Source organism: Mycteria americana, chromosome 5 (assembly GCF_035582795.1).
Source record: "Mycteria americana isolate JAX WOST 10 ecotype Jacksonville Zoo and Gardens chromosome 5, USCA_MyAme_1.0, whole genome shotgun sequence".
NCBI lineage: Eukaryota > Metazoa > Chordata > Aves > Ciconiiformes > Ciconiidae > Mycteria > Mycteria americana.
The window spans coordinates 71,747,873-71,765,728 of record NC_134369.1 but is presented as its reverse complement, the minus strand read 5'-3'; the positions used below and the strand labels follow the sequence as shown (position 1 = coordinate 71,765,728).

Below are 17,856 nucleotides of genomic sequence, written 5' to 3'. Positions count from 1 at the left end.
TCCCAAAATAGTAATCTTTCATGTTCGGCAACCATGTTTTGGAAGCGGGTTCCTTGCTGCTGCTGGGCTGCTCAGAGCAGCATCGCAGCCCCAGTGCAAAAAGTGACAGCTGCTGCCTTTACTGGGAGGAGGAGAGAACTTGTATTTAAGCAGTCTTTTCTGGTGCTGATAGTGCTCTGGTGTGGGGCTTTCCCCCCATCGGGCAGAGCGGTGGTGCCCACGGTGCCGTGCTGGGGGTGGTGAGGTGCGAGCGAGGGGACCAAGCCCTCCCAAGCTCCAGCCCCGGTGGGAGCCGGGCTTTGCACGCTGCCTCCACCAGTGGTACCGGCCCCCTCCGCCATCCTGGTGGCCATCCTGCCCAGGGTTGCCTCATGCCCGATACCTGCGTCCTGGTTTGGTTGCGATGTGTTGATGAATATATGAAGGAAAAAAAAAATCATTGTTTTTACTACACTGTAGATTATAAATACACGATTTTTTTAGTTCTGCCGAAATAAAATTCAGTTGTTTTGTAACACCAGAGTTCTTGATTCTCACAAAAAGAGGATGTCATCTCGTGTTGCTAGAAAGAAAGTCAGGACCGGGGCAGGGGGGTGTCTTTTCTTTAATCCAGAGGGCTGAACACATGCCATCACCCGCTCTAGTAGTGTGCATTTAACTTCATTAAATTTTTAGCGATACTCACTAATTGAGGCGGAATAGAGTAACAAATGCGTGGCACAACACCTCTTTTGTTTGGATCAAAAAAAAAGTTTGCTTTCAAATTAGTCAGCTGTGTAAAGCGACCAGTAAAAAATATTGCTGTGTAATGGAAACATGCTGAACTGGAGCCGAAAGCCATGAACGGGAGAGAGCAGAGCCGGTCGTTAACATCGGACGCTTCCTCGCCTGTGTTAAGTCTAGCGGTGCGGCTGCTTTAATGGCACTCCACTGTGAAGCACAACTGGTAGCAGCAGCAGCACATAAGCAGTTTTTTGTAGAAGGGAGAAGTATGTTGGAGAAAGAAACCGCTGTGCTAAGGTGACAGACACGCAATATTTAGAGGTAGATTTTATGCTGAGAGATTTGGAGAGAAAAAAAAGCTTTTTTTTTAATTAGAGAAAATGGGGTTGGTGCTGTTAGGACTCTGGCTACAACAGTTACTTATGAACAGAAGGGCACGTAGCCAGGCTTTCCTTTTACCACCATTTGTCACCTACTTTATGGGTTGTGAATATATGAGTTAAATGTTCATTTGAGAGAGAGACAAGTTTTGTAAAATACTCCAACTAGCATGCAGATGTTTATTTTTGACCGCAAGACACTGCTTTTTTTTTTTCCAGGGGTAATTTAACTGCCACAATTTTGTACCAGCTTTGGTACTTGCTCCATTTTCATAGTTTCACAAAGTCAGAGCTGATGCTGAAAAAGCCATGCCTGTGCCTCAGCCCTTCGATACCTCCCGCAAGGAGCTGTGCGACTGTGACAGAGCTGGTCAGGGCTAAACTTAACCCAGCAAACCTCTTGCCCTCCTTCAGCTGGGTCAGTGCTACGCTGGCATAGAGGGTAGGGCAGATGCTTTCGGCAGCTGTGGCTTCCGCTGAACTTACAAAAGTAAAGCTTACACCACATACCCCACTCTAAGCATTCGCATTTAACATAGAAATGTAAGAGTAATTCCAGAGCAGCTGTGAAAGAAGTCAAATTTAACTTTCTTCTAAAGCACATTTGTGTCTTGTACAACTCAAAAGAAAACAAGTTGTTTCAGAAGCAGTGAGAAAGGGAACTGAAAGTTTATTATTATTAGATACCTTCTTTTGCTTATCGCACTTTAGAGAGATGACCCAGCGAACAGCACGCTGAAGCTCACGGGGAACTGTTTTTGAAAAGTAAATTAACCTGGATAAAGTGAATCCATTTTACAAATTGTAAATACTTAGTGGCAGACGTGCAACAAGAGAGGGTGTTTTTATTGTGCAATTGAATTTGTTCGGTTGGTAGACGGGTACGTTTGGATGCTGTGTTCTGAAATACTGTACTAGGATGGAATATATGGTATAAATGTTGATTATTTCTAGGAGACTAATTAGAACTTCTCCATGTAATTAGAAGTTTCATTTGATTGCTAAAGTCTAATCCTGCAGTTATCACAAAATGAAAGGTTTGAAAAATGATGAATACTGCTTATTTCTAGGTGGACTAAACACAGCAATTCCCAAGGGAGCCATTAGAAAAAGGATCTATACAAATACTCCCTGTAATGTAGCAAGAGACTAAGAAAGTTATACAAACAATAAAGATGCATTTTCTTCCACCTTCACCTGCATCTTTCTTGTAAGTAAAACTATTTGAGCCCATACTTGTGATCAGAAAACTCAGACCCGTTAACTGCAAAAATGACTAACAACATACGTATTCTAAGTTGACAGGTAAACAAAACAGTTTCAGTAGGAACCTGTTTTCTGCTCTTAGCCCTGAAGTCACAAACCAGCACGCGGAAGTCACAGTAAGCCTCAAACAACAGAAGGAAATCCTAAAATAATTAAACTAGTCCAATTCATACAGCAAAAAATTCTGAAACGCAACCGGGCAGCGCGTTACGTGATCCCTAACGATCTGCAGGCTCCCATCCTGCGCGTTCACTTCGTGGAGAACCGGGGAGGCTGGTCTGCTGTCCGAGCCGCGCTGGCTCCCCTGTGCCGACCCTGCGGGCGCAGCCGCTTCATCCCCTTCTGCTTTCGCCTGCCCCTCCAGCAGAAGGCCCGCTTGTTTTTCAGAGTCTGTGGCCACGGCCGTTTCTCCTATTGTGACAGCACTTTCTAAATCTGGTTCCTTTCTCCTAGATTCGCCAGGAATTGCTGAACTGGTGTCAGAAGGTTCATGCTGCAAACAATGGTGTGAACTACAACCTACTTTTCCTATTGTTTCAGCTGTTGCAAAAGACGTGGAAGTTTTGCTGGTTTCTGTAGCACGTTCTCCTTCGACTGTGTCAGCTGCAGTACAGTTTGTTTCTGCCTTTGTTGGGGGGTAGTCGCCGTTTGTCTTTTCAGCGAGATCTCCTCCTGAGCTGCTAAGCGTTTGTTCTTTTCCAGCACGTTCAGAACAGACTGCTTCCTGCGGCTGTTGAGAAAATAAATGAATTGTTTTATAGTTGGAACAGACTGGGCACACAAAACTGCTGTAAAGACAGGCCAAGACACCTGTTTCTCCAACGTCTACTTCCAGAAAGCGGAGACAGTACGGTGCTGAGGTTTTCCTGATCTTGTACCACGCGTGGGAATGAGTGGCAGGGAGGTTGTTTCCCTCCCGAGGGTTTCCTCTGCAATAGGAAATGCTGCTGGGCCGCTGCCAAGTGGCCACGGCCTCTGTCGCAATTAACAGCAGGGAAGACCGCCGACTCACCACACCCTGGGCTGTTCTTTTCTAGAACTCAGGGGCTACAAAATCAGCCAGGGGATCTAAACTCTCATTGCAAGAAGTGTGTTTGAACCTTGCAATTAGGGAAATTACCGTCCTGTTGTATGTGAAAGGTGTAACTGGTAAGTGAGCTGTCTTTCTCAATCGGCCTAAGTGAGTTAATCCAGGAGTCGCTGCGGTTTGCCTCAGGAGGGTATGAACTTTGAGACCTAGTGCTGTCTAAATAGCAGTTACCCAATTTCACCATTAGCTATTGACTGGTTTAGCAAAAAAATAGCTGGTAACTCGTATGTCCCTATCAGTGGACAGTCAGGATCAGGCAGGCATCTGTCCAGGAGCGGCTGGATTCACGGATTCAAAGACTGAGTCGCTCTCTCATGCACCCAGCCCTCTCTGACCTCAAAACCACTGCTCACTCCAGCAAGAAACGAAAGAAACACTAGTAAGTCCTTCTCAGCACTGGATGATTCTCCCACATGAATGCGTGAGTAATTTAAGATATCTTAGCTTCCCTTTCTCAGGTACCAAAACATCCACATTTGCTTTCCAACAACCTGAATTCTAAATTTTTATGTACAGTCCACACTAGCTACAAAAGTGAAGCCTGTCAAGTAATGCTGGAGCCAGTATCTTTACCGTAAACTCCTTGGTCCTCCAGCATAGTTCCAGAGATCACATGCTTCATCTGAACTTGCCTTCCAAGAAGCTGTCTACACATTAACTTTATCTGCAGTCTCCAGTTTACGGCCACAGAAGTAACCTGATCGTCCCTGCATATTACCTTTCCATGGTTCCTTTAAGAAAAGTTTTAAATGGATTTCTGATGCAGCGTCTACCAAGAAATCCCAGTCGATTTGGGGTTTTACCTCACATTTTCCTCTTTACAAATCTAAGGTTTTGTTTTCTTCATCTGTCCACCTCCTATTTTGCAAAGGGAGGTCATTTTAATCCTGTGGCAGACCTCGGAAACAGACCACCTTGCATCCTTTATATAGACAGGGTGACTGAGGAAGAAGGGTAGCCTGAATGAGACCTTAAACATTACAAGCAGTGAATTTGAGACCAGCATTTAAGATGAATCGTCCCATGTTTAATTATCTACACAACAGGAAACAACCAAGTATTCGAACACTTGGACCGAATAAAGATAATGAGACCCAATTCTTCACAGACAAAATCCTCAAGGTTTTCTCTGTCTGTGTGACAAGGCAGAGGGAGTGAAGCAGTGGCCGTGACTGAGCAGCCTCTGTCCATCTTAAGGAGCCCTTTCCAATCCCGGCTCCCAGCAGCCAGGTTCTTTGCCTCTCCGCTCCCTCCTGACCCCACGTCCTCCCAGGTTAAGTTCACTTCTGGACCGAACACCTGGAAAGACGTCTGTGCAAAAGACGGCGTGCTTTAACCGTGGGCTCCAGTACATGAACCCAAACTTTTGGGTATTTGAAGGATGTGGATTATTCACTTCTTTATTCCGGTTTTGTTCTGATGACATCTGCCATGATCTGTTTGCAGCACATTGTCATCAGCTCTGACCTGAAAGCACTTGGGGTCCCTCTGAATGAGGGATACTAGGTAGTTACTTGGTAACGTTTTTATTTTAATACCAGTGAGAGGTTTAGTGTGTGTGTGCCATGCTGTATTCCTGCAAGGAGAAAGCACTGTCTTTAATGATTGTATTGCAGTTCTCCATCTTCCCAATGAAACACAGGAGTTTTCAATCCCTTGCTCACATTAAATGGCACAAACGTGAACCTATGTTTCTAAAAACTGACACTCATACTCACAAATACACTCTGCTCCACGGTTTCCCTGCTGTATCAAGACGAAACAGGAACAAAGGCGTTTCAGTCAGATTTGATACAATCTTGCTAACATACATCAATCAGTCAGCAATATGTGCTACTGCCAGAGAGATCCTTACCTTCAACCTGATTTGAATTCTGTCCTCAGTAACATCAAGCACTTCAATTAATGGCTGACTTTCCAGTGCCGACTGGGAGCAAAAGGAAGGGCATAAAACAGTGCCTAGAAATCCATCAACGTTTTCTTCACTGACAAACAATCTTTCCTAAAGAAAAGAAAGAGCAGGTTATGTTCTTTTCATACTATACTTCAGCGGTATTGGAGCAAGAAACTCACTCCAAAGCAAGCCAGGACGCTGATTCCCGACACAAGTTTCACAGCACACTCACGTCTCAATAGAGAAATTCTAAGTCAGACATTCGGAAGCGATGAGGTGAAATGAAGACCAGTGCTTAGCTCATTTCGATTTACAGTACGGCTCTGCATCATACATAAAGATAAAAGAAACATATGTTTTCTCTCTTTTGAGACGCGACAGATAGACTTAGACTCCCTCTGAGGAATGTTTGCACCAGCATTGTTCCGCCACCCTCACCTCTCTTCACATCAGGAAGGTGTTACTCCTTTATGGATTTGTTTCAGTGTCTTACTTTAGGAAAATGCAAACACCTCCTTGGACTGTCACTGCAGGATCTTTGAACCCTCGGGCTTCAAGATCAGACCTTCTAAAGCAAAGGCTATGAAACGTGATGGCTATATCCGTTTCACATCCAGCCACGGAGGCTTCTCAGATCTCCATTAAGGCAAGCGTAAACACCAGTTGGAAGAAACGGAGAGGTATCCACAGTTAAAGACGACAGTCTGGGACGCGTTTTAAGGCTGTTAATATGCAGGTTCACAAACAATGTGAAACACATTGCTACATGTTTAAAGATTTAAATCAGTTACAGGTAATTAAAGGTCCTAAAATACATCCTGGAGGGGTTGTTTCATAAGAACTGCAGAGCTTTCCCTGTCCTCATGTTCTTCCTAAATCGTCTGCTGTAGGCTGCAGGTAAGGACAGACGTGGGCACAGTAAAAATGGTCTAACCTGGAGGACTATTCTTATGTTCTGTGAATTACCCTTCCTGTTTAACAATGAACTGTGTAATTGGAAATAGCAGGGAAAAGTTGCAAACCTTCTACTTTAAGTCATACTTTTAAATGTCTCGGTCCAGTTCTACCCTCTTGTCATCCCAATGAAAGTTAAATTCAATTATCACTGACATCTTGCGGACTGAGAAGCAAAAAGGCAATTCTGCACATTTTTGGCCCCCTGTGGATGTAGCCTTCTGCACAGCCAGATGCCGCACTGTGTCTAAGGTACAAAATTTAACGGTCATCTTAGAAAAAAAAAATTCTGTAGGGGAAAAATAAAACAGCATAGTATTTTTTCCACTATTTAAATTAAAGATCACAATATGAAAAGTCATAACATACCTATTGCTGGTTTTCAAAACCAGAGGACTGAATTCATTTTCTATCCAGAAAGATTACAATCCAGGCAAACGTCCAACATGGGATGCTGAGACAGTTTGTGGAAAGATTAAACTACAGCAGGGTTGCCCTGACAGAAAACCCTCTAGTAGCATACCTACTTCTTGCATTTTTGTGTGCAAAGCCTATAGTGCTTATTCCCTCGTGTTGCATCCTTTCTTGCCTGCCAGAGAGCGACCCTGCCAGTGCTTTAGGCTTGCAGAAATATTCTGCAGAGTTGGAAGAGAAGGCGTCAGAGTAAAGAAACAAGGGAGGGAGTATAGATGCAAAACCCGTGCAGCACTGAAACTCCCACAAGCTCATGAACTAGATCACTGGCAAGGCCTTGGGCAGCACAGGAGATACAGTCCCACCTCCGCAAGTATCGCTTTGCCCACGCATCACAGCCAGAACCGCTCAACTTCCCTTCTGCGGGGTTTTCGGCACGCTGCCGAGCGCGATGGCGGTTCAGCCCGTCCTGGTATCCTGCCTTCGCTTCGAAGGAAAGTGCAGCAAAGCACCCTCTGCTCCAGCACGATGACTTTCCTCCCCCAGCTGAGAAACTTAAGTCACCTGCCAGTAATTCACCCTGAGCTGACACCTCCACTCCTTTGCACTCCATGTTTTCATTTTAAGAGCAAGAACATTTTCCTAAAAGCTGCAGACTTGCAATTTGAGTGATTAAAAAAAAAAAAAGAGAGGCCAGTGTTTGTTACTGGTTTTCCTCCAAAATACCTGCAACAACATCTCCACATCTCAACGCCCCGTTTGGGAAAAGAACTACCGTGGGTTTTGGGGCTCAGCAATCTTCCTTCAATTCTCTCTCCTGGACTACTGAGACTGTGAGCAAATCTCTTTGCCTCCATTTTTCCTATATAAAATGAGGAAAATAATTTTTTTTCCCCTCTGAACCTGCATTTGTTTTGTCTAGTTAGACAAAGCCTTTTGTGACAGGACTCTCTTACTGTGCATTTGTGCTCTCAACAAAGTTGGTACCTGACCTTGCTCATGTCCATAAGCAGCGTAACAATAAAAAGAAATCACAGGTACAGGAATTGGGAAAGGAGATGCTTGAAAAGCCAACAGGTAATGAAAAGTTTTCTGTTAGGTCTAAATATTGCATAGATCGCTTTGTCTGAAGCGACTTTAACCACAGGGTCACTTGCAGACGCTGCAGAGCCATTGCCTCGAAGTCAGCGCCGTGGTGAAACAGCAGCGAAGGCAGCACTCTGCAGTGGGGCTCAGCGCCCGGCATCCCACGAAACGCAGGAACGGCTTCACGGAGGTATTTCTGAAATAGCAGGAGACAGTTTACACACACCAAAGCAGAGATACAACGAAGAAAACCCGGAGGACCCTTAGGAGAGAACATGAGGTTGAAAGCTCTGTATAGAAACTGCTTCCCCAGGTCAGGGGTGCAAGTGCCAGCGCTGCGCGTCAGCCGTGGCTACGAGAAGAGAGCAACAGCCATTCATCCTCAACGCTAAGATGACTTTGCACTTTGGCAGCAAACCCAATAAATCTTTCTGAAGGTTTTTTTCCCTGATTAAAAGCAAAATAATTTATTTTCTTCACAGAAAATACTGTTAAAAAAGAAAAACTGAATGGAAGGTCTATTGATCAGTACTTTACAGGAGGATAAAAAGTAACTGCTTGCGACGACGTTCCTACCATTTTGACTAATTACTACAAACCAATTTGACCAGGTTTCAGACCAGCTCGACACGGTATTCCCAGAGCACTACACTTACATTTCAAGTAAGTACTTAAAACTTCATCACAGCACTACCCAGCGGCCTGCCATAAATCATGGACCTTGTGCTGTACACGCAAGCAATGCTGTTTGTTATCAATATAATGATTATCATTAGCCTGCTCAGGCAGCCAGCGACTGTAATTCAGACTTTGCATTCACGGTGAGTATACACTGAAGCATTTATATTACTGCAGATGTTATCAAAGCACAGACCTTGGCAAAAAATGATTCAGGAATTTATTTTAAAGCCTGTTTGCTCTGGCTTGGAAGAGCAGCAAAGGACAACCATCTGCAGATGATTTCAGTGACCCTGTAAAATAATTCTTCAGTTTAAACAGTTTATTTTCTGATATTTATGATACTCTCTTAGCAACTTAGAAGTAAATTTGTTTTTCCCTGCACATACTGTCATCTGCTGTTTGGTACACATTCGTTTTTCCCTGTGACTAAACTGAGACCAAATTAACATAAACGTTAGCAGGAATGACTTTGGTTTCTAGAACACTTCATCATTCCAAACCGTCCTTGTATCGCACAGCACCGACAGCGCGTGGCGGCAGCGGCCGCAACGCCAGCAGACACAGCACAAAGCCGGTGCCCCCACGGCTGCCCTTAGCACTCAAATAGTTTGTTCTGCATCGCTTTATGCAAACTCGTAGCCAGTTACCATCCAGAGTTACCTCCCACACAGGATGCAACAGTTTGAAAAGCAGGACAGATTTCAGGCTTAAATTATTTGCATGTCTTCTGTAATGAGAAGCTGATGCCAATATGAAAAGGGACTTGGATCTAGGGATCTCCTGGCCTCTCGGTTTGTAGGGTCCCCTTGCAAACCAGCTCGACGTGAGAATTTGAAGCTCAAAGCTTTGCTGAAGGAAAGTACCTGTACTGGGGGTGAAAACTTTTATAAGGTATTCATGACTGCAAATATTAAACAGAGCTTAATCAGTAGGTTAATAATGTTTCCTGACTTAACTGTTTTGTCTAAGTACATTATTCCCATAATGCATCTACCAATTAAAGGCCTGCATCCACAGCAGCGTGGCCAGCGGGGCGAGGGAGGGGGTTCTGCCCCTGGGCTCCGCTCTGGTGAGACCCCCCCTGCAGTGCTGCGTCCAGCGCTGGGGTCCTCAGCGCAGCAAAGACACGGACCTGCCGGAGCGGGTCCAGAGGAGGCCACGAAGGTGATCCGAGGGCTGGAGCACCTCTGCTGTGAGGACAGGCTGAGAGCTGGGGTTGTTCAGCCTGGAGAAGAGAAGGCTGGGGGGAGACCTTACAGCAGCTTGCCAGTACCTGAAGGAGGGCTACAGGAAAGCTGGAGAAGGACTTTTTACAAGGGCATGTAGTGATAGGACAAGAGGTCATGGCTTTAAACTGAAAGAGGGTAGATTTAGATTAAAGGAAGAAATCCTTCCCTATGAGGGTGGTGAGGCACTGGAAGAGGTTGCCCAGAGAAGCTGTGGATGCCCCATCCCTGGAAGTGTTGAAGGCCAGGCTGGATGGGGCTCTGAGCAACCTGGTCTAGGGGAAGGTGTCCCTGCCCATGGCAGGGGGGTTGGAACTAGATGATCTTTAAGGTCCCTTCCAACCCAAACCATTCTATGATTCTATTTAGTAACTATTTTATAGCAGAAGCAAACTAATTATGTTTCTCAATGTAGTTTGGGAAAGAGATTACTTTGAAAAAAAAAATCAAACAATAAGTTTGTTCTGTTCTCCTTTTCTGTCCTCCTCTGACCTCCCAAAAAACTTGCCAAGAGTCCTGAAACACTGAGCACAGAATTAACTGAACCAAAAATAAACTGTTGTAGGATTAAGCACAACAGTCCCAGTTTCTAACATCATCTTCTAAGAAGTAACCCCTAACTATTATATTAACTCTTTATAGTAACTCAGAAGTTGAAAATTATAACCCTGACTGAAGTGTTCAAAGAAAGCATGTAACACAACTCAAGATAGCTTGGAAATAAGGGCAAAACCTAGAAGCAGCAGTACAGCTAGCTGGACTGTCCCAGCCAGCTGAGATCTAGTACCTCTGTTTGGATTCTTGAGCGTACCGCAGCATCCATTCAGCTCTCCGCTACAGATTTCTCCCTGAAAGGTGGCATAGGCTGAAAACATCAATGTATCCTACACTTCCCAACACAGCTCTCTAGGTTTCATGCTTAGTTGACTCTCAAACCAAGAAACACATTTATCCACAGAAGCCCTCATTTTGAGATCACCGAGCACAAGGACAGCCCCACCGTGACCCCAGGCAGCGTGCCCACGGCAGCACATCTGGCCCACGGCCCTTTCCGCATGCTCTCAGTGCTGGGAGCAACGTAGCTCTGCCGCCCACAGATGACTTCTTTTCCAGGGAATACGTGGCCTCTCGGCAGCCCCACGCCAGGCGCACGTCCAGCATGGCTGGAGAGCACAGGATCTGTCTGGGCACAAAAGACCTGACCACACATACAAGACAAATACCATGTTCAATTAGATAACAAGAGGATTAATTACAAAGACTGGCAGTCCCTCTGTTGTAAAGACAACTAAAAATAATATTGTTCCCATGGCTTTTTTTTTTTGTGTAAACAGGTCATAGCGGGTGTTTGTCTTGGAGGAGCTGCCCCGCAGCATACCTGTTGCCAAAGCAGACTTAAGTCCAGGGGTTGGAAAACACCACGTGCAGTCGGTGCGTGCAGCAAGCAGAGGTCACAGGGCTTCAGCGTTATTTACCGGCTGCTTTCTGAAGGAAAAAGCAACAAGAGCTTCGAAAGAATCTCCTTCACAAGGCGCTGGTGGCTGTGCCAAGCAGAAAAATCACCCACCTTGTTTTACGCTCCCATGTAACACACCCATGTAAAACATTCTCCATCAACATTCACACAGAAGTTAAACAAAGCTTTCTTATCGCTATGCAATTCCCTTTTAGATACCGATGTTAAGTATCCTCACAAACAGCGTAACTCATAATTGTTCAAACCATGAACTAATCGGGAATGTTTAGTATAAGATTTTGCATACTGTAAATGTTAAAAAACCATAATCTCGATGCATAGTAAAGCAGAGGAAACACTGCTCCCTGCTGTCCCCTGGAGCCCCGTGGGGGTTTACGTGAGTTAAATCTTAATATTCTCCATAACAGAACATGGACTTTTGTTATAAAAGGGATGGGCTGACTGCAGCGGTTCCCTCCCCAGCGAGGGGGACCCCAGGAGGGAAGCGCTGACCAGGAGAGTGAGCAGACATGCTCTGACCAAAGTCATTTCAGTCCACTGGGAAGGGCAGGAAGGGCGTGGATCAGCATGAAAGGGAATTACTACTTTAACCAATCTTTTTCTAATCACATGAAAATGAGCACACACGACCCAAAAACTGCAGGCAGAATTAATTATCTACCAAATGTGTTTCACATGCTAGTATAACTGAGCCTCCAAGTCTCAGCAGTTCAGATACACCCACCAGAAAAATGGCTTTTATTTCTGTTAAGAATTGAGCATTTAACCCCAGGAGACCAAACATTAGAAGAGGGTGCTTTATGAAGGCATGATTTCATTAGTTGCCCAACTCCAGCTCTGACGTAAACCAGGACATTCTGGGACATGTTGTTCTCAGAAACCTTGCCTGGCAGGCTTACAAATTGTATTAATGGTTATTTAACTCTCAACCATTCTTTTTCATCATTTACTTCCTGGGCTCTGTTGTCTTAAAATGAAGGGAGAACTCTCCGATGCAGGAGGGAGAACTCTCCGATGCAGGAGGGAGAACTCTCCGATGCAGGAGTTTCCTAAGCTTGAGCTCCCAGGATTTAAACAAAAGGAAGTGAGAAACGTAGAAGGCATTAGTGGATGAACTGGGATAAAGAGTAATGGCGGGAGCACAGCCCACAGCTGGTCCTTCGAGGCAAAGAGCAGACGGCGAAGGAACTTCCTCAGGTCGTGGGTCTCTATTCCCCCTGGAAAAACAGGGCCTGGAGCGAGCCCTGCAGGAAGATCAACGCTCCGTGGTCTCTGGTACAGTGATTGAGCACGAGGCCAGTGACAAAAGATGACTTTTAAACCCCTGAAGTACGTGACCCTGGGCCATGAAGTCCAAAGTTACAGGATATTTATTTTTATAGGATTTCTACTCACCGTAACAAGTGTGTGGATGTTAGGGTTTAGCCAAGGAGCGAAACTACTCGCAGAGGAAGAGAAGCAATGGCTGCAACCGCTGATAAGAAGTTAGGGCTCAGAGTCAGCAGAGAGCTGACTATCTATTGTATGGGAAAGGGGTAAAACCAAAGCAACATCAAGAGCTACCAAATGAAGGAATACTTGCAATGACACAGTTAAAGCCCGGGGAGGACTGTTGCACTGTAAAGACTTGCTCAAAATAAGCACTTGCTGGGGTGGGAATTCAGACTGCTCAGCATCTATGGAAACTGAGCTCTAAATATATCGTCTTTCAGCATGGGGATTCAAACGTATCTGACTACAAAAGGAAAACCAGTCCTTGAAATTCTGTTTCAAGAATGGTGTCCTAAGGACAAGCTCAACTCATTCTTCTACCAATACCTGTATCAGACCAGTTTCCAACAAGAAGAGAGGCCAGTGCGATAACAGGAACATCACAAGCACGCAAGGCAGGGCTGTGTAATTACCGGCACCGTTAACCATTCGTGTTGATCTGGGCAGAGGCGCACAGGCAATCAAAATCAAGCGATACGCGCTGCACTACATCACAGTCCAGGGACGGGGCTGCCGACGAGATGCGTTCTGCTCATGCGGTGAACAATTATCGTAACACATTTTCCTGGCTGTTCGGCAAGTTAATGGGAAACAATTACGCAGGCAGCCCAACGGGGTACTGTAACAGCCACTGTGGCACGAGCCATCGCCAAGTTGGGCAGATTTCTGAAGTAACTAACCCAGCGAGGAATCTGTTCCCTGAAACAACACAGAAACCCTTGGTCTCCAGTAAGAAGCAACTTCCCAGAAGACAGAGGAATAGGAATTTCCTATTGTCCTGGTTTCAGCTGTAAAAAAATATCGGCCTCCTCTTTCGCTGTGCACTATCCTCTGGCAATACTACTGTGGGGGAAGAGATTACAAACAAGCAGACAGCAGCGTGACAGGGAGGTGCAGGATAAAATTCCTGCTCACCTAGGCCACCGAAAGCTCCCTGAAGTGATTAAGCAGGGCGCTGCTACTGTGTGCGTTCCTAAAACGCAGTTCTGTGACTGATGTAACTCCTTGCAGATGTCAATGCAAGAACCGTAGCTCTGATTTACAGAAAGAGATTCAAAGCAGAAAAACACCAGAGATGACAGCAGACAAATTGAAGAAATCAACATAAGTAGAAGAGAAGCTACCACGAGCAAATAGTTAATGGACAGAAGACAGCATATAATAGTAGCTCTAATTAAATATTAATTTTTCTCACTTCACTCTCAGTGAGTGCAGCTATCAGCACTGGCACAGGCACTTTTGGGAAATAGCACAGTTAAAAAAAGGCAAACAGAACAAATGACTTCAGACTATTTCAGCTGCTTCAATTTGCAGGCCCAGTATCCAAAAGGACCCCAGAAGAAATCAATCTTTTTTAGCCTGCTACATGACTGAATGGCTGGGAGGCCTGTGACTAAAGCCAAATCTCCTCCTCCTCCTCCACCCAAAACATGTTGCAATATATAATAAATTCAGCGCATTCAAAGATTAACTCACAAAAATGTAATATTGACCAAAATCCCATCACTGCATGCCCTTTTAACAACTTTCAATCAAAAGATGTTCCCTCAATCATAACGACGACTGCACGTACCAAACACTTTCAATCATTAGACCGAGATCAAAGCATGCAGACATGTCCATCAATCACAGTCCTAAAGAGATAGTGCGGCAGAATTTCCTGTTCCTGAACTGAATTTTCAGCTATATCCCCACATAAAGTCAACGAAAGCTGTAAAACTTGCATTTAGGCCTGCGTGCCATAAAACAAGCAAGCACAGGGACACACACCACGGTGCGTGAGGAAAGAGATGGATATTCAGACTATCTGAGAAAGCAGATAAAACGCCTGTAGTTCCTACCCCATGCCTCCTGTACCTATGCAGAAAGCGGTCAGCAGTTTGCACGATGGCTTATTTGACATCGCATCGGCACCCAGTACTTGATCACACCAATTAAGAGTAGTGCCAAATGTTTCGTGGCCCCGCTTGCACAGACTTGCAGGCTCCTGGTCCGGTAAAAGCGAAGGAAATGCACTGCAAACAGTTCAGTGTAGGCGGTTCTCAATAAATTCATCATCTTCGATACTTATCCGAAATGATCAGCTCCTCCTTCAGAGGAGTTGCTATCACAGAAAGGGTATGCTGCCTGCTAAATGGGAAATACAATGTGAAGATTCAGCTGCACATATGCTAATTGGATAAATATCTTTTGGAATCCAGCAGTATTTTCTAATTGTAGGGATGGAGCGATTCAGATACTCCAAGCCACCATCCCTGTGGATATACTTTAAGCCTGCCAGTTTTCTGGACGTGCACTCCCATGGTACGTGATCCAACCTGCAAAGGATTTTATTGTTCTAAAATAAAGACAAACTCAAAATCACATGGCTGAAAGGTTACACAAGAATTGTGCAGCCTTAATCCCTGCTCATGATAAGTTGGTTGAAGCTCTGAGCTTACAGAATAACGTAGTTCTCCACGAAACTTGTGAGTGCTTCTTGACAGCAAGAGTGCTGAGCATCCCTTTGCGGGGACGCTGCTAGCTCTCAGCAGGCACGCCAACCTCCTCCCACCACAGGCAGCATCGCTGCCTAACGACCCATAAAATAATAAAACATCTCAACTTGAACCATATTCAGACTGGTGAAAAGATGAAGAACTAGCCCAGCAAAATGGCAATTGGCAGCAGTCCACAGCTGCGGTTTGCTGTACTACTCTGGTTGAACAAACGGGTGTTCCTGCAGCTGTAAGTGGGATTTCTGTCCTCAAACACAGACACAGGCACACGCCACTCACACGTCTGCATTTCATGACGCTGTATGCATGTGTGTGTACGTCTGGTGCATCATAAACATCTCCTTTCTTCACGTGAATAGGCTGCACGAGCAATTTAGCCTTAAAGGCTAACCTGAAGGACATTGGACAGGCTCCGTTTTCACTCATCATCAGAATTTCCCTTAGAAAAAAATCAGCGCGGGAGGCAGAAGTAATTTCAATTCCAAGGACGAAGATGTCAGCTCCGTGACGTGACCTTCACACTGCTCGTACAAGCCTAGAGCTAATTAGGTCATTCCACTTACATCCGGTAACAGCTCTCGGAGGGAAGCAGTTTCCGTCACTACCAACTTCTCCTGAACTCAGACCGATAACCTAACAGCTCCCTGAGACATCATTCATAAATGAATCCAAACAGCAGAAGTCACACACCGCAGCGAAGCGGTGGCACTCTGGGGAGCGTGACACACCAACCCTGCTGTTTTGAAGCCATTACCTGCAGAGCGGAGGCGTCAAGGCCGAAGCAGAACTTCTCCCAGAGCCCGGTGCTCCCGGGGGCCTTGGCGAGCCCGACAGCAGCGTTGTGGGCAGACACGCTAACGCTGGTCTCGGGGGACGCCAGGCTGTTTGCGGGAGGAAACTGCAAGAAGAGGGCATAGGCGCCAGCGTCACTGGAGAAGCGCAGGCTGTAGTGGTTCGTGCCCACGTCCCCGCTGAGGCTCTGGGGCCGGATGCCGGGCACATGCAGGAGCAGGCTGAGGGAGGCCTCATCCTGCCGGCACTGGAAGGGAGGGCACACGGCGGCCTCGGGGCTGCCGGAGCCCCGGGGAAGAGCCATCTCGTCGGGGCTGCCCTCTGCGGCCGGCGGGGCCGGGCTCTCGGGAGGGCACGGAGGGGCCTCCCCGCCGACCGCGGCCGGCTCGGGGCTGGCGCTCGGAGCGGGGGAAGCGGCGCCGGAGCGGGGCGGCGGCGCGGGGCGCTGGGCGGGCTCCCCGCCGCCGCACGTGCTCCGGGCCGCGCCGCCGGGGCCCGGGGGAGGAGCCGCCCCGCCGCCCGCCTCAGCCGGCGGCGGCTCGCCCAGCCCCTCCGCACCGGGCCCAGCGGCCTCCTCCAGCCGCTCCCCGCCCGGGCCCAGCGGTTCCTGCGGGCCGGGCCGCGGCACCACGGGCAGCGTGACCAGGAGCTGCCGCTGGGCCTTGTCGAAGGCGGCCCGCCCGCGGTCCTCGTCCACGTCGTAGGGGAGGCGGAGGCGCAGGCGGTAGGCGGGACGCTGCGAGTCGAGGCGCAGCTCCCGGCCGCGGATCTCCAGCGCGGCCTGGGCGGCGGAGCGCAGCAGCGGCAGCTCCACCGTCACCACCAGCTCCCGCGGCACCGGGCTGGGCGCCGCGTCGCGGCAGCACCGGTAGTCCTGCAGGTCCACGTAGGAGCGGTGCCGGATGCTCCAGCGCGGCGTGGTGGGGCCGGCGGGCCGGGCCGCCGGGGGGGCGGCGGTTGGCGGCGGCGGGGCGGTGGCGGCGGGCGGGAAGGGGAAGGGCGAGGGCGGCAGCGGGGAGTCGCCGGCGGCGGGCGGCGGCGGGGCGCCGCCGGGCAGCGGGGTGCGAATGACGGGCGCCTGCGGGACGCCCTTGTACTTGGTGCCGCGGAGGACGGCGGCGTTGGCGCGGTCGAGCTGCACGGCGCAGTGGCGCTCCACGGCCTCCAGCGCCGTGTCGCTGAGCAGGCGGCGGAAGCGGGCGCTGCGGGCGGCCAGGCGGAGCGCCGCCGGGTGGAAGACCACGTCGTAGACCAGGCGGCGGCGGCCTCCGCGGCCCAGCTCCTCGCGGCCCGGCGCCAGGCTGTAGGGCAGGGCCCAGCGGTGGCCGCCGGGCTCGGCGCGGGCCTGCGGCGCCCCGACGTGCGGGTTGCTGCAGACGTTGAGGTAGCAGCGGCGGGAGCCGGCCTGGCTGGTGCGCAGCACGTAGCCCGCCGCCGGGTGGACGAAGCGCACCTCCACGCCGCGTTCCCGCTCCAGGGCCGCCACCTCCTCCTCGTACAGCCGCCGCTGCTCCGGGTCGGTCAGCTCCGCCGCGTACTCGGCGAAGAGCGCCCGGAACTGCTCGTCGCGAAAGGCCCGTTGGAGCCGCTCCGCCTCCTCGGCGCTGAGCTCCAGCTCTTCCAGCCGCCCCGCGCCCGCCATGGCTCCGGCCCGGCCCGGCCCGGCCGCTCTCGTTGCTGTGGAGACGCCAAACAAGATGGCGCCGCCTGACACCCCCCCCCCCGCCAGTTGCTATGGAGACGCCAAACAAGATGGCGCCCCCCCCCCCCCCCCCCCCCCGTGGTCTCTCCCAGAGTCCGATTCCTCCCCACTTCAGAGCCCGTCCCCTCCTTTCTCCTCAGTGGCTTCGTGCTGGCTCTCAGCCCTCGCCCCTCTCTTCCACA

At 48.6% G+C, this 17,856-nt stretch overlaps 1 protein-coding gene across 1 annotated transcript; it reads right to left on the bottom strand.

Moving 5' to 3' along the window:
- Nucleotides 1-1,756: 1,756 nt before the first annotated feature.
- Nucleotides 1,757-17,625, bottom strand: DNAAF2 (dynein axonemal assembly factor 2). Its single transcript, XM_075504002.1, has 3 exons — nucleotides 15,935-17,625; nucleotides 5,315-5,461; nucleotides 1,757-3,099 (listed from the first exon to the last, which is right to left on the bottom strand). Exons 1-3 carry the CDS (start codon nucleotides 17,612-17,614, stop codon nucleotides 2,527-2,529), a joined length of 2,400 nt encoding a protein of 799 aa, XP_075360117.1. The 5' UTR covers nucleotides 17,615-17,625; the 3' UTR covers nucleotides 1,757-2,526.
- Between the last annotated feature and the right edge of the window lie 231 nt (nucleotides 17,626-17,856).